Source organism: Microtus oregoni, unplaced genomic scaffold, assembly GCF_018167655.1.
Source record: "Microtus oregoni isolate MIOR12 unplaced genomic scaffold, Mior012 000094F_ref0000399, whole genome shotgun sequence".
Taxonomy (NCBI): Eukaryota; Metazoa; Chordata; class Mammalia; order Rodentia; family Cricetidae; genus Microtus; species Microtus oregoni.
The window spans coordinates 2,520,569-2,545,774 of NW_024544707.1; the positions used below are offsets into that span (position 1 = coordinate 2,520,569).

Consider the following 25,206-nt stretch of genomic DNA (forward strand, 5'->3'; position numbering starts at 1 on the left):
GGAAAAAAACCTGTGTTGTTTAAAAATGCCGGCTTTCTGGGCCGTCCTGCCAGGGCAAACTCTGGCTGTTTGAGGCAGGAGGGCCAGCTACAGAGAGAGGACTTGAGTGTTGTCTGTTGCAGCTTGTTTGATGGCAAAGACCTTGAAACACTGTAGACTTGTGGCACTGAATGCTGCTCTGGCCGGTACCTCATCCACAAGTTTGGAATGGCAGAAAGCTAAGGAATGGGGTACATCTAGCCGGCCAAGCCACGGCTTTAGTCCTACTGATATTGCTTGGTAAATTAAAGCCTCATGTGGTCAAAAAAGAGACATATACAGTAAAAGAAAGATTTAAAGAAAAAAGAAAACTTTTAAATGATTTACAGTGTGTTAAAAATATGTGCAGGCTAAAAGTTGAAGTTCTTAAAGTAAAAAACAAAAAAAAGGAAGAGAGTTGTTGGGTGTGGTAGTACACACCTTTAATCCCAATACTTGGGAGGTAGAGGAAGATTGACCTCTGTGACTACTAGGTAAGGTAGCACATGCCTTTAATCCCAATGCCTGGGAGGCAGAGACAGGAGGATCTCTGAGAGTTCAAGGACAGCCTGGTCTACAGAGTTATTCCAGGTCAGAGATACAGAGAACCTGTCCCAAAAGGCACAAAATAAAAGTAAAAATAAACAATAGAGGTTAAAATAAAGTGCACAAAGATGGAAAATACACAGAGAATTTTGATACTGTATGCTATTATGCCCTCCTTGAATTGTTTGAATGCTGAGGAAGGAGCAACAGCTGCTAAAAGATATTTGTTTATAAATGCTGCTGAACTAATGCAACATAGATATTTTGAAAATGCCTTGACTTTGAAATTTGGATCTAAGGACATGATGCTTTGGAAAGGAGTTTGTTATTTTGTTTTCACAGAGGGTGAGAGTCTGGGGATTGTTTCTATTCCAATATGGTATGATGGACCACGCCCTCCTGAAGGATTGTTGTGAACACCTTCAGAAAATTGCTTCACTCAACTGCCAACTGAGATGAAACTAGCACACAGGTTATACCATGAAAGACCTAATTACCAATGCCCCCATTCCACAGGAAGCAGTTTGGAGAGAAAAAACTGTGCCCATGTTCCCAAATATGGTTTATAAATGTTCTTTTACATTTAAAGGGGGATATGATATAGGTATGAATAATTTGCATTGATATGGATTTTGCTTTAGGGATATAAATTTAAGGTCAATTTTGTTATATGTATATGTATTTCTGCTCTTGATTAAGTTATTGTGATTGTGTAGTTCACTTAAAATGTAATGTATATAGGTTGTTAATAGATAATCATAATAGTCAAGTTTGTAGTCATGTTAGTTAAGATTTTCTAGATGTACATAGGTATATTTTAGATAGGCATTCTTCGTATCTTTCAAAGATTATAGAATATGGCATATAATGTTTTAATAACTTAGGGCTTTTCATGACAATGAGACACATCTACTCCTGGCAGCACCAATCTACTTCAAGACAAAGATGGGCATCAAAGAGGCACCTTATGGAGTTTGATAATCATTTGGGCAAGAAACTGTTCTTGCCTGGACTGTTGCATAAACTGGACACAGAACCCACAGAGACAGGACTACTGAACTTGCCTAAAGTTGAGATGAACTTTCAGGGTTCCTGATTCATGAAAGAGTCTGCAAGACATTCTTCAGGACAAGCAGATAGTGACTGCCTTTGAAATTTCCTTCTTCATGGAAATGTCTCTGGATATTATGGGCCTGAGGCCGAAGATGGATGCCCCAAAGGTACAGAGGAACTTTGGGTGACTGTCCAGGCAGTGAGATGTCTCTGTCATTTCTAGAGTTTGAAAGTTGCTTATTTCTTGCTTGCTTAGGTAATATTGTATCTTTCTGGAGTCTTTGATGTAGTTGAAGCATAGTTAGTTATAGTTATAGTTTTCCTTAGTTATGATAAAGATAAAATAGATGTAAATATTGTAATTTTTACTTGATAACTGTTTTGTTATATGTAATTTTGCTGTGTTAAAGTTAAAGCCTTCCCTTTGTTTTGTTTAAACAGACAAAGGGTTTCCCCTTTGATGGAGGAAGGTCATTGGTTAAAAAATAAAGAAACTGCCTTGGCCCATTTTATTGGTTAGAATATAGGTGTGTGGAGTAAACAAAACAGAATGATGGGAGAAAGATGAAGTGAGCTCAGAGACGCCATGCTCCCCTCTCCCGGGCAGACTCGATGGCTCTGCTCTCTGAGGCAGACGGCGATGCAGCCAGCCACCAGGTCAGACATGCCGAATCTTTCCTGGTAAGCGCACCTAGTGGTGCTACATAGATTATTAGAAATGGGTTAAGAGGCTGAAACTAATGGGCCAGGCAGTGTTTAAAAGAATACAGTTTGTGTGTTGTTATTTTGGGGCATAAGCTAGCCGGGGTGCCGGGGACGCAGCCCCACTGCTCAAATTACTACAGAGAAGCTTCTGTAAACAAAGAACACTGTCATTAAGACAAAAAGGCAAGCTACTGAATCCGAGAATATCTTCACCAAACCCACATCAGACAAAGGTCTGATCTCCAAAATATATAAAGAACTCAAGAAACTAGACATTAAAATTATAAATAACCCAATTTAAAAATTGGGGTACTGAACTGAATAGAGAATTCCCAACAGAAGAATATCAAATAGCCAAATGATACTTAAGGACATGTTCAGCTTCCTTTGCTATCAGGGAAATACAAATCAAAACAACTTTGAGATACCATCTTACACCTGTCAGAATGGCTAAAATAAAAACACCAATGATAACCTATGCTGGAGAGGTTGTGGAGCAAGGGGTATACTCATCCATTGCTGGTGGGAATGCAAACTTGTGCAACCACTTTGGAAAACAGTGTGGCGGTTTCTCAGAAAACTGGGAATCAACCTACCTCAGGATCCAGCAATACCACTCTTGGGAATATTTCCAAGAGATGCCCTATCATACTACAATTGTATTTGTTCATCTATGTTCATAGCAGCATTGTTAATAATAGCCAGAACCATGAAACAACCTAGATGCCTCTCAATGGAAGAATAGACAAAGAATGTGTGAAACAAATACACATTACAGTACTACTCAGAAACTAATTAATAAGGTGAACCCAAAGAAAAACATATATAGATCCTCCTGGAAATTGGAAGCAGGCAGGATTGCCAGGAAAAAGTTGGGAGCATGGGTTTTGGGTGGGATGGGGAAAAGGGGAGGGGAGAGAAAGGAAAAGGAGAGGGTTGGGGAGAGCTTGTGGGAGTCGGATGGTTGAGATGGAGGAAAGGCAGATATGGGAGCAGGGAAGAAGATATCTTAATTAAAGGAGCCATTTGAGGGTTGGCAAGAGGCTTGGCTCTAGAGGGGTTCCCAGGTGTCCACAGGGATGTCCCCAGCTAGGACCCTGGGTGGTAAAAAAGATGGTTCCTGTACTGGCCTTGTCTCATAGTCAGACTAATGAGTATCTTGAATATCACCATAGAATCTTTGTCCGGCGACAGATGGAGATAGAGACAGAGACCCCCATACGAGCACTGAACTGAGCTCCCAAGGTCCAGTCGAAGAGCAGAAGGAGGGAGAATATGAGCAAGGAAGTTAGGACCACGAAATTTGGTCCACCCAGTGAGATAGTGTGCCTGAGCTAATGGAAGCTCACCAAATCCAGCTGGACGACCATGGCTCATACTGGACCCTCTGAATGTGTCTGACAATTGGGGCAGTCTGAGAATCCAATGATAATGCCACTGGGATTTCTCTCTCCTGCATGTACTGGCTTTTTGGTATCCTATTCTATTTGGATGCATACCTTACTAAGACTGGATGGAGGGGGGAGGGTCTTGGACTTCCCACAGGGCAGGGTACCCTGTCCTCTCTTTGGACTGGAGGGGGTTTGGGGGGGGTGAGTTGAAGAGCCGGAGGGAAGTGGGAGGAGGGGAGGAAGTGGAAATTTTGAATGGTAATATTTATAAAGTAATAAAAAATAAAAAAGAAAGAAATACACTTTCCTCAGACCTTGCCAAGTGAAGCATGATACAGCAATGTACATTTAAAAACAGTTTTCTGAGAATAACCATTTAGTAGGTAACTCAATTACAACACTGTTACTGTACATAAACATACTGAACTGTACTGAAGGGGAAAAGCAGACACCCTCACATGTGCACTCACTTCCTGTTACAAAAGTACAGGGAGAATACTTTGGAGAGCAACAATAAGAACTGTCTTTAGACCCTAAGTGATCTGCAAGCATGGCTCCCATGTCCTGCACACTGTTGGTAAGAGTGTGACAGAGAAGCCAGTAAGAAAAAAACATTTTTAAAAAAATCAACTAAGGCAGATTACAAATTATTTCCTTTCACAAAAGAATTTAAAAAGTCTCCTACATCTGTTTAAAAAACAAGGTCAACTACAAGGTGCTACTGCATTCTAGCAAACTGTTAGAAATGGCCTTTAATAGTCATTTGCAACATTGAACTCTTTATCATGAGTACTTGGAGAACCAACTTAAAATCATAGAAGCAGGTGGTTAAATACAAAATATGCTAAATGTTAACCCTTCATAAATATAAGACATTGACAAAAGCAGAGAATATTGGGCACAGAAATAATGATTTTCCAGGAGGAAAAAAAAAAGCATTGCTTAAGATAACAAAGCTAAGCATATTCCTACCTGGGATGGATTCTGATAATCATGTCTCTAAAGACTGAGTATCTCTTGGCACATTTCCTTATCAATTGGACAATCACCTGTTTTAACACTAGCGTGTGAGCCTCCTCCCTCTCCCCAATGCCACCTCCATTAACATAGTGGAGCAACTATCATCTTCTTTTCAGGGAAAAAGTTCCAATTTCCCAACACAGCTCTCTTCAGTGTTACTGCAAATAGCCTGCCGTTTCTTAAATTGTTCAACTTGGTTTTCAGCACTAAAAAATCTCAACATTGTAAGCTGCATGGAATAAAAACAAAGCACTGCAAACCTTCACACTAGGAAGCGGATTAAAAAAATTTGAAATCTTTAAGGAAAATCAGGCTTTAGTACTTTCCCCTATGCTTTGAACAATGGAATCTCCCAACATTATTACTGCATAAAGTTCAAAGTAAGCCTTAAAGACAGAACCTTTCTGTAATAAAGAAAAGGTGCAAAAATACAAAATGAAATGTAAAGTCTTTTGCAAGAATAGGTGTTTGGACACTGGTGAGAAAAAAAGATTTTCATTCTTCATTGTACACCTGACACCTATACGAACAACCTTATCATTAACATCTGCAAGACTAGTAAATATATAATATTTATGGACTTGGTAAAATGAAATCAACTCCCACTAAAAATACTTGTATTCATTCTACAGAACCCAAGAGATAGGAATCCTATTCGAAAGGGTCCACATGCACGTCAAACATGTGCATTCTACTGAAGTCTAGAAATGGGAAGATAGATTTCAAGTGTCTCTGAAGAGATTCAACATCTGCATTGACAAACAGCATCCTCCTTGAGTTACCTCTGACTTCAGTACGTTTCGCAAATGAGTAATATGATTGGGGAGTTCAGGGAGGTATCTGTTGTCAGTAACTTCATGTATAGAATGTGCTGCAGCTGTTTTTGAGCTATAGAAAATGAACACCCCTAACACGGAACATTTTTATCAAGAGGAAAATGGATTTGTTTTTAGTTAATCAGGACTATCCTGCAGATCTGAAAACCATAGAAAGGTGACAAGGAGGCTCACAAATATAAAGGAATCCTGACTTTTACATGGACAATTCTTTTAAAAAGATAAAAATGTATTACATAAGCGCCATAAACAGTGAAATCTGCTTATATTAAAACAAATAAGTGAAGCTTTGTTTGGACATTATTTCCTTGCAAGAGCAGTACATATCCTTTGTAAACAACTACCATATTTACAATTTCATTTCCTTGACACTTAGGTAGGACTGAGAGGCAGAGGAAAACTTGAAAGAATGAACTTTGAAATAATCTGTACTGCTAAGGTGGTATCAGTGAGGGTAAGCAGATTTGGGTAAAATAGTTTCTAGAATCTCTGACAAATCTGTGTAGTTAGCTCATTTGGTGAAAGGCCAGGGATGTGCCTGCTCAGTCCTTCTTCTCTTCCGGCCTGGCAGCTTTCTCTAGGGAACCAGCCAGGATCATCTTAACCCCAATCAGCCTCAAAAGAAAAACTAGGCAACAGTACTGGGGTTATCACAATCGAGTGTTATCACTAAAAAAAAAAAAAAACAATAAAGTACGTGTTCATAGATGTGAGCCGGCCATCTCATTTACAAATATGGGCAACACAACTAGAATTTGAATTTCAAATAACCCAACATGCTTCACTTTCAATAAAAAATAATCTCCTAATTTATGAATATGCCATTTAAATGTGGCTTGTTAGATATGCTAGATATAGCAATGAAATATCGACAAGTGTGCACTAGTACCTTACATGAAATCTCAAAAACAAGCAAATCCGAGACTTTTGCGAAAGCACACCCATCTGTACCAACTGAAATCCCTACCTTAGAATTGGTTTAGAAGTCTCTTTCCTCCACCTTTTGTTTTAGAAGAGCGATTGTAAAAACACCAATTTAACTTGTGCTAAGTGGTAGTTGTGTGCTTATTTTAAACCAAAGACAGCTCTACCACATTTGATGATCTTCTGCTTCATCTATTTAAGTAGAATAGCCACAGCAGCTGTCACTGTAGGAAACCAGTTCAAGTCCATATCACTGTCATCATGAAAACGGTCCATTCTCCAGAGCAGTGTTCTTACCCTCTATCACTTCCTGCCTAAATCCAAGTTAAAATCCATGATTTCCATTGGGTTTTAGTGCAGTGTGATTCTACATGGTCATTTCCTTTCCATATCACAGTAGCTGTTCTCAAATACATTCAATATAGTTATGTTCTGCTCTTGACATCTACACACTTACAAAAGCAGCTTCGAACTTTGATTGGTGTGTTTGTTTTACTATGCTGGCTTACAAAAAGCAGTTCTCATTTCTAAGCATGGTACTTTACAATTTTGAATGCATTACAACATTACATTGGAAAAGTACTGAGCCTCTAAAAAAAGCTTTATATTTTTAAACAAATGAATTATTTTTTTTTTACTTACACAAGCATAGGTTTTTTAGTACTTCCACAAGATAAATATCTCAATTAAACTTTAAGTTTACTCTATTGTGTGCCACATTGATGGGCTTAGGACAGTTAATACACGTAGAAGATCCTAATGTTTAGTGTTATTTACATGGATATGCCCATCATCACCTAATCTGGAAGGTGAACAAACAATATTCAGAATGTGACTAAATTTGTGTTAACAACTGGGAATGTTATAGTTTTAATTAATCACTTACAAAACATATAATGGAACTTAGTCATGAGTGGGAATTTTCTTCATGCCCCTCTTATGGCCTGGAAAACCTAAAAGGAGGTCAAGATGATAAAGGAGCCACTGCTATGGCAGACCTTATGGTAGGTAACAAAGGGAAAATGACAAGTGTACATGGGTAAATTATCAGTAACAGGTTAGCAATAATCTGCTACTGAAATCAAACACTGAAGTACTAAAACGTCGCTTCTGAAATATACTTTCTATCCTGAAAGAGAATCTAGAGAAAAGAAAAGAAACTCAAAGCAATGACTGGATTCAAGTTGTGACTTTATATTTAAGCACCACTCAAAAAAATTGACATAAAGCAAGTGATTTCCATTTCCCCATCACTATTCCAGCTACACAGCTTCGACAGTTCTGTTCTCATTACAAAACACTTTCACGGTTCCCAGAAGACAAGACGTCCCTGCGACAAACAGGACAGGTAAAATTCTCCAATAACCAGCGGTCAATGCAGTAGATGTGGTACTCATGGGAGCAAGGTAGCTTACGAAGCTTGTCACCTTCTGTATACGCTCTAATACAAACACTACATGTCTTCAAGGCATCACTTTCATTAAAACTTCTCATTGTCAAATTATCAATCTGTTCTTTGGTGAGTCCTCTACGTTGTTCGTCATTCTCATCAAAGAAGATAAACCGAGCCAAACCAAAAAATGACGAAGAGCCGTTCTCATCAATGATACCTGGGGCCCTAAGTCGGCCGCCTCTCCTGGCACCTGGTGCGAGAATTCGGGTTGCTTCATTACTGCCTTCAAAAATGACTGACCTACTTCCTGAACTTTGACCATTGGAACTGGAGCCAGGACTGGAGCTTGAGCCAGAACCAGAACGGTTACCACCAGAGCTCCTTCTTCCACTCTGTGTTTCTATTCTTGCCAGCTCGCTAAAACCTGTCATTATCTGCCTTAACATGGTTCGAATCTGAACAGATGTAGTGTCCGTTGATCCATTATTGAAGATTCTACAAATGGGAATCCTGCTAGTACGCACATAGGTTCTCACACCTGCACCTAAACGCCCAGAACGTATAAAGGTGTGCCTAAAACCACGTTCACTATGATAAGATATTGTGTTGTTTGGGATCTGAGACCTTGACCAAGACCGAGTTCTGCTAGCTATGCTATCTCTCGGTGGGTATTCTCTCAGACGAAGTTTTCTGACTTGAAGGACGATGGTTGGAGGTCTTTGACCAGATCTTTCAGCTTCACCAGTGGTACCTGTGTCCAAAGAACTTGCCCCTTGAGTGGCAGTTCTCGATGCAGAAGATGCAAGAAGACCTCTACCTAGTCCACTTATCGGCTGTCTCAAATTTACATGGGTACCTGTTCTAGAACGTCCCTCAATCTCGTTTACTAAAGGGTGTTCAAAAGTCTGAGATGAGATGCTATGATGAGATCTTTGTGGAATGTCATTTGCTGGGTGCACAGGAGACCTATTTCTGTAAGATCTGGCTCTGGTTCTCCTGTGTTCTGGGTTCCGGCTTCTTGCCCTCCTCTGACATCTGGTGGATGGCACTTCGGTAAATTCTTCAGAAGTGCGTTCTGACCCAGATGGTCCAGCAGATGATGTCACTGAAGAGTTTCGTCCTGTATAAAACAAGGAAGGGGAGAAGGAGAGAAAGGGACTACAATAATTAGGATAATCCTATTAATAAATTAAAAAAATTGCAATTCTGAATGAATTTTACATTCATAGATCTTATGCTGTATATAAAACTGATTTCTAAGTAAAAAGCAAAAAAAAAAATCACCACACCATGAGGAACAGCGCTGTTCTAGAGGAAGCTACAAGACTGTGAGAAGGCTACATGTTCTTTCTAGTCTATTGTCTAAACAAAATCACATGACACAATTGCTAGTTGTCGGGACTAGTATTTGTATTTTCGTTAGAATTATATTTCTACCAAATTCAGTCTCTATTACTTCATCTAGGCGACTAGCTTAAGTGCCTTTGAAAATATGAAGTTGCTTTAAAATACAAGAATTTTGTCATCATAGTAAACATATAAACAAGGCTAATGGTTTACAACTACTTGAATATTTGTCAATATCAAGATTTTAAAATACCACGAAAATGAAGATCATATGAAATGAATAGCCTGAACCTGGAGTAACAGCATACCTAGCAGTGTGTTTACGAAGTAATGTACCAGCACCAGCTCCTAGGTTATGGTCAATCTGTGTTTCCTGCAGAGAGGGAGGCACCAGTCCTGAGCTTAGAGCCAGCTTGCTTACTTAGCAGCAGCACTGAACCTCTGAGCCATGTAATGCTGGGAACTGTGCTGTGTTTGGTAGATCATCACAATGGCTGGCAGTATAGTTGCCTTCTGCCTGCTAGATACTAAGAACAAACCCTGATCAGTTGTGTCAACCAGTGTCTGGAGTCGTTGCTAATGCCCCTATGTGGAACAAAATTACACCCAGTTTGAAGGCACAAGGGCAGGCAAAGCAGTGTTTCCTTTTTGCTGACGAAGCCATACATATCAATATGTTCTTTGGTGAGTCCTCTACGTTGTTCGTCATTCTCATTTTAAAAGAAAACCCAAGACAGACCACAAAATGACGAAAAGCCATTCTGATCAATGATACCTGGGGCACTAGGTCGGCCCGTTCTCCTGGCACCTTGTGCGAGAATTCGGGTTCCTTCATTCCTGCCTTCAAACATGGCGGACCTACTTCCTGAACTTTGACTATTGGAACTGGAGCCAGGAGTGGAGCTGGAGTCAGAACCAGAACAGTTACCTCCAGAGCTCCTTCTTCCACTCTGTGTTTCTATTCTTGCCAGCTCGCTAAAACCTGTCATTATCTGCCTTAACATGGTTCGAATCTGAACAGATGTAGTGTCAGTTGATTCATTATTTCAGATTCTACCAATGGGAATCCTGCTAGTACGCACATAGGTTCTCACACCTGCACCTACACGCTCAGAACGTATAAAGGTGTGCCTAAAACCACGTTCACTGTGATAAGAGATTATGTTGTTTGGGATCTGAGACCTGACCAATACCGAGTTCTGCAAGCTCTGCTATCTCTCGGTGGGTATTCTCTCAGAAGAATTCAGACTAGAAGGACGATGGTTGGAGGTCTTTGACCAGATCTTGCAGCTTCACCAGTGGTACCTGTGTCCAAAGAACTTGCCCCTTGAGTGGCAGTTCTCGATGCAGAAGATGCAAGAAGACCTCTACCTAGTCCACTTATCGGCTGTCTCAAAATTACATGGGTACATGATCTAGAACTTCCCTCAATCTCGTTTACTAAAGGGTGTTCAAAAGTCTGAGATGAGATGCTATGATGAGATCTTTGTGGAATGTCATTTGCTGGGTGCACAGGAGACCTACTTCTGTAAGATCTGGCTCTGGTTCTCCTGTGTTCTTGGTTCCGTGTTCTTGCCCTCCTCTGTCCTATGGTGGATGGCACTTCGGTAAATTCTTCAGAAGTGCGTTCTGACCCAGATGGTCCGGCAGATGATGTCACGGAAGAGTTTCGTCCTGTATAAAACAAAGAAGGGGGAGAAGGATTGAAAGGAACTACAATAATTAGGATAATCTTATAAATAAATTAAAAAAATTTGCAATTCTGAATGAATTTTACATTCATAGATCTTATGCTGTATATAACTCTGATTTCTAAGTGAAAAGCAAAAAAAAAAAAAAATCACCACACCATGATTAACAGTGCTGCTCTAGAAGAAGCTACAAGTCTGTGAGAAGGCTACATGTTCTTTCTAGTCTATTGTCTAAACAAAATCACATGACCCAATTGCTAGTTGTCGGGACTAGTGTTTGTATTTTCATTCCAATTATATTTCTTCCAAATTCAGTCTCTATTACTTCTTCTAGGCACCTAGCTTAAGTGCCTTTGAAAATATGAAGTTGCTTTAAAATACAAGAATTTTGTCGTCATTGTAAACATATAAACAAGGAAAATGGTTTACAACTACTTGAATATTTGTCAATATCAAGATTTTAAAATACCACGAAAATGAAGATCATATGAAATGAATAGCCTGAACCTGGAGTAACAGCATACCTAGCAGTGTGTTTACAAAGTAATGTACCAGCACCAGCTCCTAGGTTAGGGTCAATCTGTGTTTCCTGCAGAGAGGGAGGCACCAGTCCTGAGCTTAGAGCCAGCTTGCTTACTTAGCAGCAGCACTGAACCTCTGAGCCATTTAATGCTGGGAACTGTGCTGTGTTTGGTAGATCATCAGCATGGCTGGCAGTATAGTTGCCTTCTGCCTGCTAGATACTAAGAACACACCCTCATCAGTTGTGTCAACCAGTGTCTGCAGTCGTTGCTAATGCCCCCATGTGGAACAAAATTACACGCATTTTGAAGGCACAAGGGCAGGCAAAGCAGTGTTTCCTTTTTGCTGACGAAGCCATACATATCAATATGTTCTTTGGTGAGTCCTCTATGTTGTTCGTCATTCTCATTTAAAAAGAAAACCCAAGACAGACTACAAAATGATGAAGAGTCATTCTGATCAATGATACCTGGGGCTCTAGGTCGACCCGCTCTCCTGGCACCTGGTGCGAGAATTCGGGTTCCTTCATTCCTGCCTTCAAACATGGCTGACCTACTTCCTGAACTTTGATCATTGTAACTGTAGCCAGGACTGGAGCTTGAGCCAGAACCAGAACGGTTACCACCAGAGCTCCTTCTTCTACTCTGTGTATCTATTCTTACCAGCTCACTAAAACCTGTCATTATCTGCCTTAACATGGTTCGAATCTGAACAGATGTAGTGTCAGTTCATCCATTATTGAAGATTCTACGAATGGGAATCCTGCTAGTACGCACATAGTTTCTCACACCTGCACCTACATGCTCAGAACGTATAAAGGTGTGCCTAAAACCACGTTCACTGTGATAAGAGATTATGTTGTTTGGGATCTGAGACCTTGACCAAGACCGAGTTCTGCTAGCTATGCTATCTCTCGGTGGGTATTCTCTCAGACGAAGTCTTCTGACTTGAAGGACGATGGTTGGAGGTCTTTGACCAGATCTTTCAGCTTCACCAGTGGTACCTGTGTCCAAAGAACTTGCCCCTTGAGTGGCAGTTCTCGATGCAGAAGATGCAAGAAGACCTCTACCTAGTCCACTTATCGGCTGTCTCAAATTTACATGGGTACCTGTTCTAGAACGTCCCTCAATCTCGTTTACTAAAGGGTGTTCAAAAGTCTGAGATGAGATGCTATGATGAGATCTTTGTGGAATGTCATTTGCTGGGTGCACAGGAGACCTATTTCTGTAAGATCTGGCTCTGGTTCTCCTGTGTTCTGGGTTCCGGCTTCTTGCCCTCCTCTGACATCTGGTGGATGGCACATTGGTAAATTCTTCAGAAGTGCGTTCTGACCCAGATGGTCCAGCAGATGATGTCACTGAAGAGTTTCGTCCTGTATAAAACAAGGAAGGGGGAGAAGGAGAGAAAGGGACTACAATAATTAGGATAATCCTATTAATAAATTAAAAAAATTGCAATTCTGAATGAATTTTACATTCATAGATCTTATGCTGTATATAAAACTGATTTCTAAGTAAAAAGCAAAAAAAAAATCACCACACCATGAGGAACAGCGCTGTTCTAGAGGAAGCTACAAGACTGTGAGAAGGCTACATGTTCTTTCTAGTCTATTGTCTAAACAAAATCACATGACACAATTGCTAGTTGTCGGGACTAGTATTTGTATTTTCGTTAGAATTATATTTCTACCAAATTCAGTCTCTATTACTTCATCTAGGCGACTAGCTTAAGTGCCTTTGAAAATATGAAGTTGCTTTAAAATACAAGAATTTTGTCATCATAGTAAACATATAAACAAGGCTAATGGTTTACAACTACTTGAATATTTGTCAATATCAAGATTTTAAAATACCACGAAAATGAAGATCATATGAAATGAATAGCCTGAACCTGGAGTAACAGCATACCTAGCAGTGTGTTTACGAAGTAATGTACCAGCACCAGCTCCTAGGTTATGGTCAATCTGTGTTTCCTGCAGAGAGGGAGGCACCAGTCCTGAGCTTAGAGCCAGCTTGCTTACTTAGCAGCAGCACTGAACCTCTGAGCCATGTAATGCTGGGAACTGTGCTGTGTTTGGTAGATCATCACAATGGCTGGCAGTATAGTTGCCTTCTGCCTGCTAGATACTAAGAACAAACCCTGATCAGTTGTGTCAACCAGTGTCTGGAGTCGTTGCTAATGCCCCTATGTGGAACAAAATTACACCCAGTTTGAAGGCACAAGGGCAGGCAAAGCAGTGTTTCCTTTTTGCTGACGAAGCCATACATATCAATATGTTCTTTGGTGAGTCCTCTATGTTGTTCGTCATTCTCATTTTAAAAGAAAACCCAAGACAGACCACAAAATGACGAAGAGCCATTCTGATCAATGATACCTGGGGCACTAGGTCGGCCCGTTCTCCTGGCACCTTGTGCGAGAATTCGGGTTCCTTCATTCCTGCCTTCAAACATGGCGGACCTACTTCCTGAACTTTGACTATTGGAACTGGAGCCAGGAGTGGAGCTGGAGTCAGAACCAGAACAGTTACCTCCAGAGCTCCTTCTTCCACTCTGTGTTTCTATTCTTGCCAGCTCGCTAAAACCTGTCATTATCTGCCTTAACATGGTTCGAATCTGAACAGATGTAGTGTCAGTTGATTCATTATTTCAGATTCTACCAATGGGAATCCTGCTAGTACGCACATAGGTTCTCACACCTGCACCTACACGCTCAGAACGTATAAAGGTGTGCCTAAAACCACGTTCACTGTGATAAGAGATTATGTTGTTTGGGATCTGAGACCTGACCAATACCGAGTTCTGCAAGCTCTGCTATCTCTCGGTGGGTATTCTCTCAGAAGAATTCAGACTAGAAGGACGATGGTTGGAGGTCTTTGACCAGATCTTGCAGCTTCACCAGTGGTACCTGTGTCCGAAGAACTTGCCCCTGGACTTGCAGTTCTCAACGCAAAAGCTGCAAGAAGACCTCTACCTAGTCCACTTATTGGCTGTCTCAAAATTACATGGGTACGTGATCTAGAACTTCCCTCAATCTCGTTTACTAAAGGGTGTTCAAAAGTCTGAGATGAGATGCTATGATGAGATCTTTGTGGAATGTCATTTGCTGGGTGCACAGGAGACCTACTTCTGTAAGATCTGGCTCTGGTTCTCCTGTGTTCTGGGTTCCGTCTTCTTGCCCTCCTCTGACCTATGGTGGATGGCACATTGGTAAATTCTTCAGAAGTGCGTTCTGACCCAGATGGTTTAGCAGATGATGTCACTGAAGAGTTTCGTCCTGTATAAAACAAGGAAGGGGGAGAAGGATAGAAAGGGACTACAATAATTAGGATAATCATATAAATAAATTAAAGAATTTTGCAATTCTGAATGAATTTTACATTCATAGATCTTATGCTGTATACAACACTGATCTCTATGTGAAAAGCAAAAAAAAAAGTCAACACACCATGAGTAACTTCTAGAAGAAGCTACAAGACTGTGAGAAGGCTACATGCTTTTTCTAGTCTATTGTCTAAACAAAATCACATGACACAATTGCTAGTTGTTGGGACTAGTGTTTGTATTTTCATTCCAATTATATTTCTAAAACATTCAGTCTCTATTACTTCTTTAGGGGCCTAGCTTAAGTGCCTTTGAAAATATGAAGTTGCTTTAAAATACAAGAATTTTGTCGTCATAGTAAACATATAAACAAGGAAAATGGTTTACAACTACTTGAATATTTGTCAATATCAAGATTTTAAAATACCACGAAAATGAAGATCATATGAAATGAATAGCCTGAACCTGGAGTAACAGCATATCTAGCAGCGTGTTTACGAACTAATGTACCAGCACCAGCTCCTAGGTTATGGTCAATCTCTGTTTCCTGCAGAAAGGGAGGCACCAGTCCTGAGCTTAGAGCCAGCTTGCTTACTTAGCCGCAGCACTGACCCTCTGAGTCATTTAATTCTGGGAACTGTGCTGTGTTTGTTAGATCATCAGAATGGCTGGCAGTATAGTTGCCTTCTGCCTGCTAGATACTAAGAACAAATCCTGATCAGTTGTGTCAACCAGTGTCTGCAGTCATAGCTAATACCCTCATGTGGAACAAAATTACACACATTTTGAAGGCACAGGGGCAGGCAAAGCAGTGTTTCCTTTTTGCTGACGTAGCTATACTTATCATTCTGTTCTTTGGCGAATCCTCTACATTGGTCGTCGTTCTCATTTAAGAATAAAACCCAAGACAGACTAAAAAATGACGAAGAGCCATTCTGATCAATGATAACCGGGGCCCTTTGTAGGCCTGCTCTCCTGGCACATGGTGCGAGAATTCGGGTTCCTTCATTCCTGCCTTCAAACATGGCGGACCTACTTCCTGAACTTTGACCATTGGAACTGGAGCCAGGACTGGAGCTGGAGCCAGAACCAGAATGGTTACCACCAGAGCTCTTTCTTCCACTCTGTGTTTCTATTCTTGCCAGCTCACAAAACCTGTCATTATCTGCCTTAACATGGTTCGAATCTGAACAGATGTAGTGTCAGTTGATTCATTATTTCACATTCTACCAATGGGAATCCTGCTAGTACGCACATAGGTTCTCACACCTGTACCTACAAGCTCAGAACGTATAAAGGTGTGCCTAAAACCAAGTTCGCTATGATCAGAGATTATGTTCTTTGGGACCTGAGGCGTTAACCGAGACCGAGTTCTGCAAGCTATGCTATCTCTCGGTGGGTATTCTCTCAGACGAATTCAGACTAGAAGGACGATATTTGGAGGTCTTTGACCAGAACTTTCAGCTTCACCAGTGGTACCTGTGTCCGAAGAACTTGCCCCTTGAGTTGCAGTTCTCATCGCAAAAGCTGCAAGAAGACCTCTACCTTCTCCACCTATTGGCTGTCTCAAAATTACATGGGTACGTGTCCTAGAACGTCCCTCAATCTCGTTTACTAAAGGGTATTCAAAAGTCTGAGATGAGATGCTATGATGAGAGCTTTGTGGAATGTCATTTGCTGGGTGCACAGGAGACCTACTTCTGTAAGATCTGGCTCTGGTTCTCCTGTGTTCTGGGTTCCGTCTTCTTGCCCTCCTCTGACCTATGGTGGATGGCACATTGGTAAATTCTTCAGAAGTGCGTTCTGACCCAGATGGTCCGGCAGATGATGTCACTGAAGAGTTTCGTCCTGTATAAAACAAAGAAGGGGGAGAAGGAGAGAAAGGGACTACAATAATTAGGATAATCATATAAATAAATTAAAGAATTTTGCAATTCTGAATGAATTTTACATTCATAGATCTTTTGCTGTATACATCACTGATCTCTATGTGAAAAGCAAAAAAAAAGTCACTACACCATGAGTAACTTCTAGAAGAAGCTACAAGACTGTGATAAGGCTACATGCTTTTTCTAGTCTATTGTCTAAACAAAATCACATGACCCAATTGCTAGTTGTCGGGACTAGTGTTTGTATTTTCATTCCAATTATATTTCTAAAACATTCAGTCTCTATTACTTCTTTAGGGGCCTAGCTTAAGTGCCTTTGAAAATATGAAGTTGCTTTAAAATACAAGAATTTTGTCGTCATAGTAAACATATAAACAAGGAAAATGGTTTACAACTACTTGAATATTTGTCAATATCAAGATTTTAAAATACCACGAAAATGAAGATCATATGAAATGAATAGCCTGAACCTGGAGTAACAGCATATCTAGCAGCGTGTTTACGAACTAATGTACCAGCACCAGCTCCTAGGTTATGGTCAATCTCTGTTTCCTGCAGAGAGGGAGGCACCAGTCCTGAGCTTAGAGCCAGCTTGCTTACTTAGCCGCAGCACTGACCCTCTGAGACATTTAATTCTGGGAACTGTGCTGTGTTTGTTAGATCATCAGAATGGCTGGCAGTATAGTTGCCTTCTGCCTGCTAGATACTAAGAACAAACCCTGATCAGTTGTGTCAACCAGTGTCTGCAGTCATAGCTAATACCCCCATGTGGAACAAAATTACACCCATTTTAAGGCACAAGGGCAGGCAAAGAAGTGTTTCCTTTTTGCTGACGTAGCTGTACTTATCAATCTGTTCTTTGGTGAGTCCTCTACATTGGTCGTCGTTCTCATTTAAGAATAAAACCCAAGACAGACTAAAAAATGACGAAGAGCCATTCTGATCAATGAAACCTGGGGCCCTCTGTAGGCCTGCTCTCCTGGCACCTGCTGCGAGAATTCGGGTTCCTTCATTCCTGCCTTCAAACATGGCTGACCTACTTCCTGAACTTTGACCATTGGAACTGGAGCCAGGACTGGAGCTGGAGCCAGAACCAGAACGGTTACCACCAGAGCTCCTTCTTCCACTCTGTGTTTCTATTCTAGCCAGCTCACTAAAACCTGTCATTATCCTCCTTAACATGGTTCGAATCTGAACAGATGTAGTGTCAGTTGATCCATTATTTTAGATTCTACCAATGGGAATCCTGCTAGTACGCACATAGGTTCTCACACCTGCACCTACACGCCCAGAACGTATAAAGGTGTGCCTAAAATCACGTTCACTGTGATAAGAGATTATGTTGTTTGGTATCTGAGGCGTTGACCGAGACCGAGTTCTGCAAGCTCTGCTATCTCTTTGTGGGTATTCTCTCAGAAGAATTCAGACTAGAAGGACGATGGTTGGAGGCCTTTGACCAGATCTTTCAGCTTCATCAGTGGTACCTGTGTCCGAAGAACTTGCCTTTTGAGTTGCAGTTCTCAACGCAAAAGCTGCAAGAAGACCTCTACCTAGTCCACTTATCGGCTGTCTCAAAATTACATGGGAACGTGATCTAGAACGTCCCTCAATCTCGTTTACTAAAGGGTGTTCAAAAGTCTGAGATGAGATGCTATGATGAGATCTTTGTGGAATGTCATTTGCTGGGTGCACAGGAGACCTACTTCTGTAAGATCTGGCTCTGGTTCTCCTGTGTTCTGGGTTCCGGCCTCTTGTCCTCCTCTGACCTCTGGTGGATGGCACGTTGGTAAATTCTTCAGAAGTGCGTTCTGACCCAGATGGTCCGGCAGATGATGTCATTAAAGAGTTTCGTCCTGTATAAAACAAAGAAGGGGGAGAAGGAGAGAAAGGGACTACAATAATTAGGACAATCATATAAATAAATTAAAGAATTTTGCAATTCTGAATGAATTTTACATTCAAAGATCTTATGCTGTATACAACACTGATTTCTAAGTGAAAAGCAAAAAAAAAAAAAAAGTCACCAAACCATGAGTAACAGCGCTGTTCTAGAAGAAGCTACAAGACTGTGAGAAGGCTACATGTTTTTTCTAGTCTATTGTCTAAACAAAATCACATGACACAATTGCTAGTTGTCGGGACTAGTGTTTGTATTTTCGTTCCAATTATATTTCTACCAAATTCAGTCTCTATTACTTCATCTAGGCGCCTAGCTTAAGTGCCTTTGAAAATATGAAGTTGCTTTAAAATACAAGAATTTTGTAGTCATAGTAATCATATAATCAAGGCTAATGGTTTACAACTACTTGAATATTTGTCAATATCAAGATTTTAAATACCACGAAAATGAAGATCATATGAAATGAATAGCCTGAACCTGGAGTAACAGCATACCTAGCAGTGTGTTTACGAAGTAATGTACCAGCACCAGCTCCTAGCTTATGGTCAATCTCTGTTTCCTGCAGAGAGGGAGGCACCAGTCCTGAGCTTAGAGCCAGCTTGCTTACTTAGCCGCAGCACTGACCCTCTGAGACATTTAATGCTGGGAACTGTGCTGTGTTTGGTAGATCATCACAATGGCTGGCAGTATAGTTGCCTTCTGCCTGCTAGATACTAAGAACAAACCCTGATCAGTTGTGTCAACCAGTGTCTGCAGTCGTTGCTAATGCCCCCATGTGGAACAAAATTACCCCCAGTTTGAAGGCACTGGGGCATGCAAAGCAGTGTTTCCTTTTTTGCTGATGAAGTCATACTTATAAACAAGTAACTACTTAGTAGCGAATATCAATGGATAATGAAGCCATGGTAAGGAATCTCATTTAAATAGACTACTGCTACTGTGGCCCAATTAACACAAACATCCCAAAAGTTGGGGCAGAAAAAAGCATGCTGACTTTCTCATTCATACATTAAGAAAATGCCACCTCTCTTTTTATGAACAGTTACTTATCACCAAGTTAACTTGTGGCATTTCTGGATAATCTTTGACTAACATTTACTATTATGAATTTCCTATCATTCCATCAACAGCCCACTTCCCAAAGCACAATATACCTCTATTTTCACGTGATCTATGCGGCGGTGGACTCTCTTTTATTTGCTCTAGTCTTCTGAGCAACTCCTCCTTAGTGCTTTCGCCTGAAAGTTATCAAAGTTGGCCAAATTACAAATGAAGGTCAATCGACAAGTCAGTTTCTGTCTCTTTTTTCCACCCTCAGGACTCGTTTTGAAGGGTTTACCCAGGCTGTCTTCAAACTCAACAAGCTCATGCCTCAGCCTCCTGTGCAGCTGGGATCACAAGCACAGTCAGCAGGTCACCTCTGGCTTTGTTATCTGCACTTTCAATTGAGTGACTGACTTGCCAGTAACCACACCAGGTAACAGCAAAACCGTACAGAACTGCAGTTAAGATTAATTCTAAAGTCTGGTATTGTTTGCTCAAAATGCTCCACCTAGTCTTGCTAATGAACCCATCCACAGGTTGGTGGAAATAGAAATGGGAAGGAAGGAAGACGTAGACTGAGTTCTGACTAGGATCAAATGAGACCTTATCTGCGTGAAAGAGAGTGACTAAGGACAAAGTTGTAGTTGTCATTTTCCCCACGACTAACTCTAGGGTTTCAGTTGGGACACAGTCAGAGAATAAAGGATGACAAAATGAGTCTGTCCTGGGAACTAAAATCCTATTAGTTAGTTTATAACTGGATGCATGGCTTGCTAACTAAATTGTTCAGCTCAATTTTATTTAATCCATTTTACTAAAATTTTGTATTATGATTGTTCCAATTATTAAAGAATGGAATCAGGCAATAAATAGGGCAGGCAGTAAATGCCATTCAGTATCTCTTATATTAATATTTTTTGTTAAAGAAACATATTATAAAACAAGCTACTTCTTAAAAACCTAACAACCTACATATATAACTTTCCTTAGATGTAGCTTACCTGGGGTGCCCAGCAAATTGTTGTCTCTCATAAGTCTATATTCTTCTTCGCTCAGGTTATTTACAAATTGATAGAAAGCTTCTTCACGATCCAATCGATCCATTTGACTTCTGCGCCGTGCTGCAGATTGGTCATTTCTGTTACCCTTAGAAACTGAGTTTTCCATCTTGATAAACAAGTGGAGAATTTTCAGTTTTCTTCACTCTGCTTCAGTGGTCTGGCCAGGAGCGGACTCGCTGGGCTCCATCGTCGGAGCGCCTCTCTGTTGCTGCCGCCCACTCTCTAGCCTGCCTCCGAATGCCAGGGAGAGACCCGTCTCTAGCCGCTCAGCACGACGCGTTCGGAGACATAGCTCAAGCAGCCATTATCTTCCCCATTGTTACCTAACAGTTTCAGTGTTCTTTAAATAAACAGTTTGTTAGTTCTTGGAGAAATTTGTAAAATGTATTCTGATCATGCTCATGGACAACTCCTCCCCTAAGTGCCACAGCCACTTTCACACTCTCAACTCTATTCCCTCTTTTTTTTAATTTATTAACTCACTGACTCATTTATGCTGTCCATGTACTTCTGGTGTGACGCCATCCACTGACATACAAGGAAACACACCCTTATAGAAAACTGACTTACCATCTCACAGAAGTCATCAATTGTCAAAAGATCCTTAACAAAGGGTGGAGCCTCATAAGCTGCTCCTCTATTCATTCTACAATGTTGGTTGGCTTGATCTTATACAGGCCTTATGCAAGCAACCACATCTCCTGTGAATTCACAAGTACAGAAGTCTTATAGTGTCCAGAAGACATTGATTTGCTCTGGTCTTCCCAAACTTCTGACTCTTGCAGTCCTTCTTCTCCTTATTTCAAGATGATCTCTGACCCTTGGGTATTGGCGGTATGTTATAAATGTACTATTTGTGGCAGAGTATTCCACAGTCACAGTTGTAAAGCAATGGAGTCTTTATTAGTGAATGCATTTTTAAGTTCACTAAAAGTGAATACTTCCTGTTTTGCACATTAATTTAATTAATTGCATAGCAATGTAATATCAGAAAATATTTCCATACATGCTGTGTAGTGTTTACTTTTCTTTTGTGAAAGTATTCAAAAATATTTTTCTTTTCTTTTATCTTTTCATATATGCAGTATATAATTATTATCTATAGTCATTTTTCTTTGCAGTAGTTCTCCAGAAATTCTTACTTATGCTTTATGATTATGCAATACCCATTGATCAGCTTTTCTCTATTTTTCTCTATGCTTTCGTCAGCTTCTGGCTATCACTATTCTACTATCAACTTCTGTGTAATCAATTATATTAGATTATTTATAATAATGGGACAATGCATTTTTCTTTTTGGCTGATAATTAATATATTGATCCCCACCTTCACCCCCAGTTCCAGCCATATTGTCCCCCTTACAGGATTTTTTTCTTTCAAGATTAATTATTTGGATATCTAAGTTGTATCCATTTCATTGCAGCTGTTTTGATTGGATGCAATAAAAGTGCACAGTAATATAATTTTCTTTAGTTACTATACCCATTTGAGGGGTTGGTGGATTATATGGTTTCTTATTTTAAGTATTTGAGTACATTTTTCATAATGGCTGCTTGATTTTTTCTTTTCCTTGCTTTCTTTTAAAATTTTTTTATTCATTTTACATACCAACCACAGTTTCCCCTCCTACCTCAACTCAGCTCCTATCCACTCCTCTGAAAGGGTAAGGTCTCCCATGGGGAATCAACAAAGTCTGGCACATTAAATTGAGGTAAAACCAAGCTCCTCCCCACTGCATCAAGGCTGAGCAAGGAATCTCACCATAGAGAATGGGCTTTAAATACCCAGCTCATGCACCAAGAATAGATCTTCATCGCACTGCCAGGGACCCTACAAATACACCAAGCTACACAATTGTCACCCACATTCAGTCCCATGCAGGATCTACAAGTGTTGGTCTAGAATTCATGAGTTCCCATGAGTATGGTTCAACTGTCTGTAGATTTTGCTGTCATGATCTTGACCTCCCCTTGCTCATATAATCCCTCTTGCCTCTCTTCAATTGAAATCCCAGAGCTTAGTCTGGTGCTTGACTGTGGATCCCTACATCAACTTCCATCGCTTACTGGATGAAGGCTCTCTGATGATAGTTAGGGTATTCACTAATCTCATTGCACAGGAAAGTCAGTTCAGGCACACTCCCCACTATTTCTAGGAGTCTTAGCTGGTATCATCCTTGTGGATTCCTGAGAATTCTCTATTTAGATCACCAATTAGACAGTGTCCCAAGATGCAAGGTACCACTTACACCGATTGAAGGAAGAGATGGGTAGACACCAGTGCAAGAATACATTTAACAACATAAAGAGCAATGCGGCACCACCAGAATCTGGTAGTTCTACAACAGCAAGACATGAACATCCCAACATAGAAGAAACAGAAAAAAAAAACCCTTATAATCACTTTTGTGAAGATGATAGAAGCCCTTAATGAGAAAATTAAAGATTCCTTTAAAGAAATCAAGGAAAAGACAAGCAAAAACTTGGAAGTAATCAATACATCCCTTAAAGAAAGCCAAGAAAACTAAGAAAAAGTCATCAGAGAAGTGAAGGAAACAGTTTAATAGTGAAAAAGGAAATAGAGGCAATAAGCAAAACACAAAACGAAGGTATTCCGGTAATAGAAAATCTGGGTAAACAAGCAAGAACTATAGATGCAAGCATACCCAACAGAACGCAAGTGATGGAAGAAAATCTCTGGCATTGAAGAGATGATAGAGGAAAAAGATTCCTCAGTCAAAGAAAACATTAAAGCCGAAAAAGTCGTAACACAAAACATCTAGGAAATCTGGGACACCATGAAAAGACCAAGCCTAAGAATAATAGGGATAGGAAAAGGAGGGTAATGCCAGCTAAAAGGCATAGAAAATATTTCCAACAAAATCATAGAAGAAAACTTTCCCAACCTAAAAATGGAAATGCATATGAAGATACAAGAGCTTACAGAACACCAAAGAAACTGGACCGCAAAAAGTCCCCTCACCACATAATAATCGAATCACTAAATCTGCAGAATAAGGAAAGAATATTGAGAATTGCAAAGGAAAATGCTAAGTAACATATAAAGGCAGACCCAACAGACTAACACTCAACTTCTCGATGGAATCTCAGAAAACCAGAAAGTCCTCCACAGATGTTATGCAGACACCAAGAGACCATGGATGTCAGCCCAGACTACTATACCTGGTTCTATGAATTTGTGGTTTCTATTGTTTCATTGTTCTTCAAATTTTGGCTATGTCTGTATCAGTAATTTCTTTCTTGCTACTGCTTTTAATATTTTCTCTATTTTGACTCTTAACATTCTTACCATGATAGGATAGGCAGAGTTCTTTCTGTTTATCCATTTGATATCCGTTGTATATTTTAGATTTGACTATGATTTTCAAAAGTTTATGAAATCTGTAGACAACCTTTCTTTATTTTTTCCCCAATTCTCTATGCCATGTATTCCTAGAACACCTGCTGTATATGTCGCTGTTTCATCGTGTCTTACTTTTCTCTAAGGCTTTGCTTATTTTCTTCATTCATTTTGTTTCTGTTCATTATACCTCTCACATTGTATTCATCTGTCTTCAATTTTGGTAACTCTTTAACTTGAAAGCAAAATGCACTCTTGTTTTCCTCTAGTGAATTTTCCAGTTTAGCTATTTATTTTTTACTTGAGAATTTTCATTTTATATGTTCTTAATTGTTTTACTGAAAGCAGATTTTATTCCTTATATATGTGTATAATAGGTGCTTTGGTAACTTTGTTTACAAAGTCCAAAATCTAGGTGTTTCCAAGTTTTAAAAGAGATTTTATTTTTCATATTTGTATGTGTGCACTATGTGCATGTGCCTGTTGGTAAGACAATTCTCATGCAGATGACAAGAGGGCACCAGATCCCTGGAGCTATAGTCATAGGTGCTTTGTGAGTTGCCTGGTGGTTGCTGGGAACCAAACTCAGGTCATCTGCAAGTGTAGTACTTACTCTTCACCATAAGCCATTTCATTTCTCCAGTCTCTCAAATGTCTTTTTAATGTTTGCTTCATTTCCTGAGGATGAGTCATATTTCCTGTGAATGGATTCTGTTTTCTTTTGTCATTATATATCTTGATTTTGTGACTGATAAAAATAAGAAAAGATATATTTTTATGGCAATACTGGGTACTAAGCATTTTCCTTTTATGGCAACTATTGCTATTGTTACTTATTTGGTTATCAATTTATGTTCAAATGACTACTGTGTTGGAAAAAAAGCATTTTCCTGAATTTTCAGTATCTGATCTACTTTTTCACATCTTTCCCTATATTATTACATCATTGAATCTAATTTCTTTAATTTGTATTCCCTAGTATATCATAAACTAAATAATCAGAAGTATAGTTAAATATACAGAGGTAGATGGACTACATTCTTTATCACTATATGTGTGCATGAGGTTTAGGACTATGTCAACAATTTAGGTGAGTTGTAGTTTTGATGTACTTTCTTACTGTGATTATTATTTTAAGTGACTACTTCATGGGTAGTCAGATGAGAAATTAACTCTGCTAACAACC

The 25,206-nt window shown here is 39.9% G+C and overlaps 1 protein-coding gene and 4 pseudogenes across 1 annotated transcript; all 5 read right to left on the bottom strand.

Annotated features, from left to right (window-relative positions):
- Positions 1 to 7,783: 7,783 nt before the first annotated feature.
- On the bottom strand, positions 7,784 to 9,942 carry LOC121442712 (E3 ubiquitin-protein ligase RLIM-like). The gene is made up of 2 exons (XM_041644322.1): positions 9,838 to 9,942; positions 7,784 to 9,064 (listed from the first exon to the last, which is right to left on the bottom strand). The coding sequence occupies exons 1-2, from the start codon at positions 9,940 to 9,942 to the stop codon at positions 7,784 to 7,786; spliced, it is 1,386 nt and encodes a 461-aa protein (XP_041500256.1).
- Positions 9,943 to 9,949: 7 nt separating this feature from the next.
- LOC121442714 lies at positions 9,950 to 13,531 on the bottom strand (annotated as a pseudogene).
- A 230-nt stretch (positions 13,532 to 13,761) lies between these two features.
- LOC121442715 lies at positions 13,762 to 14,780 on the bottom strand (annotated as a pseudogene).
- A 687-nt stretch (positions 14,781 to 15,467) lies between these two features.
- LOC121442716 lies at positions 15,468 to 16,675 on the bottom strand (annotated as a pseudogene).
- A 712-nt stretch (positions 16,676 to 17,387) lies between these two features.
- Positions 17,388 to 20,766, bottom strand: LOC121442717 (annotated as a pseudogene).
- Positions 20,767 to 25,206: the final 4,440 nt, after the last annotated feature.

Coding starts and splice junctions, on each gene's coding strand:
- LOC121442712 (XM_041644322.1), bottom strand. CDS start 9,942: ATGACGAACAACGTAGAGGACTCACCAAAGAACATATTGATATGTATG. Junction 9,065..9,837: donor CTTGTGCCTTCAAACTGGGT/GTAATTTTGTTC, acceptor ATTTATTAATAG/GATTATCCTAATTATTGTAG.